Raw genomic sequence first — 7,500 nt, forward strand, 5'->3', positions numbered from 1 at the left:
GTCTAGCAGCAGGAGTGAGGCGTGGGCAAGAGCTTCAGAGTCGATAATGCAAAGGACCTGCGCTAAATGCCGCTCCAAGAAGCAAAATACTGAGTTATTCCCAGGTAATGAAGAGCCAGTTTGCTTGATGAGATGACGGGCCGCGAGTGAATGACTGGGGTGCGTACATGTAGAGGTGCTGTGTGTGTGTGTGTGTGTGCGTGCGAGGTATAGATGGATGGATGAATGGATGAATGGAAAGATAGATACATAGATAGATAAATAAAGATGTAGAAAGACAAGCAGATAGAAATACAAGCAGACCGAGAGAGAGAGAGAGAGAGAGAGAGAGAGAGAGAGAGAGAGAGAGAGAGAGAGAGAGAGAGAGAGAGAGAGAGAGAGAGAGAGAGAGAGAGAGAGAGAGAGAGATGCAACACAACACTCCAGGCAGTTGCAGCATCTCAGTACAAAAAGAAAACGAAGAAAGAACGCACAAACAAAAGAATCCAGCTTATTATTTCGCACTAAGGAGGTTGGGGCCGGGCATGGAGGGGGAGGAGGAGGAGGAGGAGGAGGAGGAGGAGGAGGAGGAGGAGGAGGAGGAGGAGGAGGAGGAGGAGGAGGAGGAGGAGGAGGAGGAGGAGGGGGCGTGTGTGGGCGTGTGGGAGTGGAAGTGAGTGGGTGGGTGGTGTAGTGAGGGCGTTCTCCCTGGAAAAGCCATGTCCCCTGATAGTTTTATGCAAATGAACCATGTAATTTCGAGTTTTTCTTTCCTTTTTTTTCATCTGGCGACGCGAAAACAACACTGATTACCAGATGATAGACGGTGCTTTTTTTTTCTCTCTCTCTCTCTCTCTTTCTCTCTTTTTTTCCTTCCTCCTTTTTCTTTTCTTATGGGAGACTTTGTTTGTACCCTAAAATCCTCTTGGCTCCTCCGCTACTTGCCCTGCTTGCCAGATGTATTTATATGATATATATAATATATTTTTTTCGTGGCCTTTTTTGTATGTTTTCTTGCTTCATGTAACATACCTTCATTACTCCCCAGGCAGGTAACACGTGTACTCAACTTCCTCTTCCTCCTCCTCAACTTTCTCATCATCATCATCCTTCTTCTTTCACTCCTCTACTCATCTTTCTCTTCTTTCTCCTCCTCCTCCTTCTCTTCCTTATTCTTCTTTTACTCTTCTACTCATCTTCCTCTCCCTCCTCCTCACCCTTCTTTTACCCTTCTACTCTTCTACTCTTCCTCTTCCTTTTCTTCTTTTTCTTTTACTCTTCTACTCATCTTCCTCTTCCTCTTCCTTCTCTTCCTTATTCTTTAACTTTTCTACTCATCTTCCTCTTCCTCCTCCTCCTCCTTCTTCTTTTACTCTTCTACTCATCTAACTCCTCCTCCTCCTCATCATCATCCTTCTTCTTTTACTCTTCTACCAGTCTTCTTCCTTCTCTTCCTTTTTCTTTTACACTTCTACTCATCTTTCTTTTCCTCTTCCTCCTTCTCCTCCTTTTTCTTTTACTTTTTTACTTATCTTCCTCTTCCTCCTCCTCCTCACGCGTCTTGTTCTTTCCCATGCTATTATTTCTCAGAGCAGGTGACATGCATCCATCCTTAATTTTCTCCTTCATCTCCTCCTAATCTTTACTCTATTCTATCATCATATTCAACATGTAGTTAGTTTCCGGGTACAGCAGAGTGGTGTGCTACGGAGTTCAACAGTTACAGAGTGATAAATCTCTTGTTATCTCGTCCTTCTCTATGTATTCCTACGTGTTGCTCTAATACAGGGACAGCGACGGGTAAGTCTGACGGCTTCTTGCAGCTTTCCTCATTTTTTTATGTTCTCTCTCTCTCTCTCTCTCTCTCTCTCTCTCTCTCTCTCTCTCTCTCTCTCTCTCTCTCTCTCTCTCTCTCTCTCTCTCTCTCTCTTTCCTATAACCTGTAATGATAGCCAGCAGCCCCGCACTGACCAAGGTTACGTCAAACTGTCTTGTTAGCACGACTTTAGGGTTCATTTTTAGTCAGTGTTTTATAAAAGAGCAGCTGGCTTATCTCCCCTCCTCTTCCTTCTCCTCCTCCTCCTCCTCCTCCACCATCAGTCCTTCCCTCTACCACCATCACTACCACCAGCCTTCCCTTCCCCGCCTCCCGTCACCAGGTCTTTACATTGCGCTGGTTCAGGATCTCATATCGTGCTCCTAACATGTCAAAGGCGAATTCATAGGAGTTCTGAAGGTGTATTGGTGTCAGTAGGAACTAAATATACGGTTTTCACTTCATTCGAATAACCGTAGCCTGTTCACAGAGCCAAATAAGCAAGTAGACACCAAAAAGTTGGATTTACTCCTTTATTCACTGCCTTTGCTGAAGTCATATTCTACACTTGCAACACAACATTTTCACTCATTCATAGCAGTCAAAGGGGAAGAATACAAACTCTTCATTGCCTGTTGGAAGGCCGGTTCGGACTCTCCCAGGGGCCGAGAACTTGATTGAGTACATACGCTTTTACTTATTTCTCTTATACATCTCATTTTGGCAGAAGCGTCAGAATCCCACGAAAGCTTCCTTCCTCGTCATTTGTGTTGGTACTTTCCTTCGGTTATCAGGTGACTCTGTCCTCACATTCCCGCGCCCTCAGGAGAGGCTGATTGAGGCCACGCTGCCCTGGGAGGGTGGCGAAGGACGCAGGGTCTTGGGTGTCATCCCTAATGAAGCTCCCTGCACAGCTCCACGGCGGTAGGTGGCGACCATCTTCCTCCTTCCGCTGGGTGACTCGTGTTGTGGTGAGCGGCCTCCGCCTTAGACGTGCACGCAAACGAAATGTCAGTGATGAAGACCTTCCAACCTTCCAACTATCGTTAAAAGTCACCAATCAGCTGGTCATTGGTAGTTCATAGGCCGGTGTTCTTAAATAAAGGCTTTGTTCTCTCACCAGGGCTACTTTTCAAAAACCACAGATAAGATTGATCAGTTTATGATGGGTGTTTATCCAATGACGATGTAAAATATGTTAAACTTTCTTTATGATTACGAAAACACCCTTTAAATCCCCAATAACTTTGAAAAAAAAAGACCAAAAAAAAAGAAAAACACTTCAAATCCCTAATAACTTCCATTACAACCTATTTAGATTAAGAGGCAGACGAGACACCCTTGAACTCCCCAATATCTTCCATTACAACCTGTTCAGAATGAGATATAGACGAGGAAACGCCCGAAAATATAGTCGTGGTCTTGTCAGTGAGAGATGAACTTGAGAGGAACCACTTCCATCGTGCCTCTTCTAGCAGATTGGAGAGTCACTGATATATGTAGAAACGTAAGGAAAGAACGCTCTCTCTCTCTCTCTCTCTCTCTCTCTCTCTCTCTCTCTCTCTCTCTCTCTCTCTCTCTCTCTCTCTCTCTCTCTCTCTCTCTTTCTCTCTCTCTCTCAGGTGCCCTTCAGTTGGAATAATTACATTGCAGTATGGAATGCAATGACGAGTCAGGATTCCATTTATGATATCTGTGATCAGTCTTGGCAAGTAACAACAACAGACGCATTACAGAGACACCGAGACAAAATGCATGTGTGGAAGAAGTGAAAGTCAACATCAACAAACGCAGCATTCTCCACGTAGGTAGAAAAGTGCCTTAATAACTCTTTTCCAGCGATACGTAACACTTTACAACACAAAGGGAATGTATAAAGTCTTTTGTAACATCCACAAGAAAGAAATGGGAAAGAAAAGAGTAGACCATCCAGTGTTTAGTCAGTATGATGCTCAGATGTGGCTGTAAAATGAAAAAAGAGAAAAAAAAAAAAAACAGGTATAAAAAGGAGGAAGACAAAAATTGGTTGAAAAAAAGTAAGGATGAGTGGAACAAACCTGGTAAGACGGCAGTAGAAGTACAGACCTTAGATACTTTAGAGAGGAGGTTGAATAAATTTAAGGATTAAGATAACAAATGGTAAGGTTTGAGTGTCCAGCAGCTCCCCTGTAGTCTCTTTTGCAGTCTCCATATTTAGTTATACTCACATGTTCTTCAAATTTATAGCAAAGAGACAGCAGTGTTATTCCCTCTAAGATAATTACCTACTGCAAGTTTCCGCCCTTCCAAGTCCTTTCCTTAACGCCCATTTCACTCTCAGTCCCCTTCCCCAACGCTCCAAAATGCTCTCCCAATTCTCTTTGTTCTCTTTCACATGGCCTCTCTTTCCAATTTTCTATCTGAACGCTGCGTCTTGATTCTCTTCATCAGCGTTCCCTCTTTCCATTTCTTACTCATTGCTCCCTTCTTTCAATTCTCGAACTCAAGACTGCTTCTTTAATTCTCTTTCTCAACGTTCCCTCCCTTGAATTCTCTATCTCATTATCCCCTCTTCTCTTTCTCAACTCTCCCTTCCTTTCGGTTCTCTATTCCACGCCTCCTTCCTCGTAATTTCCTTTCTTAATACCCTCTCCTTTCTAACTCCCTCCCCTAACGCCTCCTTTCTCGTAATTCCCTTCCTCAACACCTCCTCTTAAGTCCCTCTCTCAACCCCGCCTCCTCCCAACTCTTTCTCAACTCTGATCTTACTTTCAACACCCTTCCTCGAGGCACCGTCCCCTTCCCTCCCTCCCAGAGTGTGTGGGCCACTCCTCCTTGCATGCCTTCTACCTATAACCTAACGCAATTAAGGCCTCCGTAATTTGAAGCGCTTCTCTCTCTCTCTCTCTCTCTCTCTCTCTCTCTCTCTCTCTCTCTCTCTCTCTCTCTCTCTCTCTCTCTCTCTCTCTCTCTTCGTCTTTTCATTCTTCTTCCTCAATTCTTCGTTTTTCTTTTTGTTTTTATTTCAGTTAGCCCTGTTTCTGGTCCTCATTTTCTGTCTTCTTTGATGTTCTCTCTCTCTCTCTCTCTCTCTCTCTCTCTCTCTCTCTCTCTCTCTCTCTCTCTCTCTCTCTCTCTCTCTCTCTCTCTCTCTCTCTCTCTCTTTCTCCCTTCTTAACAGTATATTAAAAGGAAAGGACAGAGAAAGGCAAAGACTATTTCAAAGTTCAACAGTTAAGGGGAAAATAATACATATTAAATAATGTAATTCTGGTGACAGAACCAAGCCTTTAGGAACACGGGCATTAGAACTACCAATGACTAGCTGATTGGTGACCTCTGACGTGAAATGAAAGGCTGGAAGGTCTACATCACTGACCTCTCGTTTGCATGCGCGTCTAGGGCTCCTGAAGAGCTTTTCCCTGATATCGCAATGACGCGTCTTGGTCAAAGTTGCAGTTATGAAGACGATGTTTGCATTTTTTAGCGGGAACTTTGCCCTAAATGACTCCCTTCAGAAATGTTGATTAGCATGAAAAGTGTTTTGATCCGTCTGGTGCCGAACTTGAATCCGCAGCCTGATTTAAGCTGATCTAAATGTAGTTTCGGCTGCACATTACACACACACACACACACACACACACACACACACACACACACACACACACACACACACACACACACACACACACACACACACACACACACACACACACACACACACACATAATTCTCAGCACTATACTGCATAAGACGCAAAAACCTTTACGAATACAAATCTGAGTGCATTCAAGAGCCTTGCCGCCCCGCTGTGCTCGTCGCCAGTGTTGTGGCGGAGGCCGCTCACCACAACACGAGGCGTCCAGCGCGAGGAGGAAGGGGGCCGCCACCTGCCGCCGTGGAGCTGTGCAGGGAGCTTCATTAGGGATGACACCCAAGATCCTGCGTCCCTCGCCACCCTCCCAGGGCAGCGTGACATCAATCAGCCTCTCCTCAGGGCGCGGGAATGTGAGGACAGAGTCACCTGATAACCGAAAGATAGTAACAATACAAATGACAGGGAAGGAAGGAAGAAAGGAAAAAATTTTTTGTGCGATTCTGACGCTTCTGTCAAAAACGTAGGAAGGAGAGGAATTAAAAGCATACATGATGCAAGGAGACTGGATAACTAATCATGCTATCCATTTTTGCTCCAGATCAGCATGAGGATACGGTGCAGAAATAATGACAGCTTAATATGAGAGCCGAGAACATCACAAGAGCAGCGGTGTGATGAAGGAAGTAATGAAAATTTAAAAACGAATTTCCTTCCTACATAAATGACAAGCTTTGAAATTAATAAAATTTTTACAAGATGAATCACTGGGTAAAAAAAGGCTAGATATTATTGCTTACATTTTAGAAACGTGACGGAGGCGTGCCGGAGACATGGAACAAAATGATACAAAGATTTTCAGGTAATTTCATATAATTTCATGTTTGTTCATGGTAGTGGCAGGGCACTGGTGGTTCTATAAGCAACACAAGGCACACGATGGTTATTCCAGCAGCACGCAACACTACATAGCCCTTTACACTACAACACACCACTACAACAAGATATCAGCGGCTAACTCAATAACAATAATACGCTTTTTCACTTAATTTTTGGTAACTTAAGACAGTTAACAGACAGAAAGAAATAGCAAACACTGAAACAAACTAACAAACATCGGAAGACTTTAAGCATACTACAGCAACACAACACGAGATTAGCAGCCCACTCACTGCTAATAACACACTATTCCCTTCACTCCAGAAACCTTAATACATTTTACCGAATCCAACAGATACCGAAAAAAAATTGAACTGTTCTCGTATTCACTCCACTAGAAGTAAAATCTTTTGAAATCACACCCTAAACTTGCAACACACTTTCATTCATTCATGCACCCACACTCCTCACTGCCAATACAACAAACAAGGCACACAGTCTCTCTCGAACACTTAACACCGAGATACATGTGCCTGCAGCGTCCCGGCTCAGGAGTGACATGAATACACACGCCAGTAACTTGTCCAGTCACGCCCAGTGGGTCACGAGTCGCCTACTGATGATTGGTGGGAGTGAGGCTACCATGTTTCCTTTGGTCCGGCTAGTCTGGCATCAAAACGGAGCTAAACTGGAGAAGACTAAGTTTTTTTTGTTTTCTACCGAACTTTTGAAGGTGTGGTAGTAAGGCGTTTGTTTTTAATATGTTCTGCCTTTATTTATTTAATTTCTCTTTTGGAAATGAAAGGTAACAAAAGACAAATAAAAAGATTTTTTAAATACATATAAAACTGTGCTAAAAGTGTGAATGATGTGTGTATGAGGGTATATTGCTTTGTCTGGGTCTTGTATACGTAAAGAGTTCTTTTTTTTTTCCTTTTCTCTCCTTTTATAACCTTTAGTGAGACTCCCTTAGAGCTGTTCAGAGTTGTTCAGAAATAACCCTTCTATTAATATTTTTTGTTGCTCTTAGCTTGCTTTGTTCGTATGTGAAGATCATATTGAAGCTGTCGTTCTCCTATTACTAGTATTTTTTGTGTGCCTTAGCTTGCCTCGTTTGTATATAAAAAGTTCTTCAGAAATCTACGTTTACCTATTGCCATTTTTTGTAGCCCTTCCTTAGCTTCATAACTATATAAACAAGACTCGTACAGAAATCCTAGTTCTCCCATTATGACTATTTTCCGTAGCCCTT

At 43.3% G+C, this 7,500-nt stretch overlaps 1 protein-coding gene across 2 annotated transcripts in view; it reads right to left on the minus strand.

Moving 5' to 3' along the window:
* Positions 1 to 7,500, minus strand: part of LOC135099089 (gamma-glutamyl hydrolase-like) — a 38,812-nt gene that overhangs the window by 24,820 nt on the left and 6,492 nt on the right. Inside the window, exon 2 of one of the 2 annotated variants that reach the window (XM_064001496.1) lies at positions 5,622 to 5,798. The exons of the other annotated variant lie outside the window; for it this stretch is intronic. Coding sequence (XP_063857566.1) covers positions 5,622 to 5,798 — 177 coding nt within the window. The remainder of the gene's footprint in view (positions 1 to 5,621; positions 5,799 to 7,500) is intronic. 2 annotated transcript variants of the gene reach the window in all.

Source organism: Scylla paramamosain, chromosome 4, assembly GCF_035594125.1.
Source record: "Scylla paramamosain isolate STU-SP2022 chromosome 4, ASM3559412v1, whole genome shotgun sequence".
In the NCBI taxonomy this organism is placed as follows: domain Eukaryota; kingdom Metazoa; phylum Arthropoda; class Malacostraca; order Decapoda; family Portunidae; genus Scylla; species Scylla paramamosain.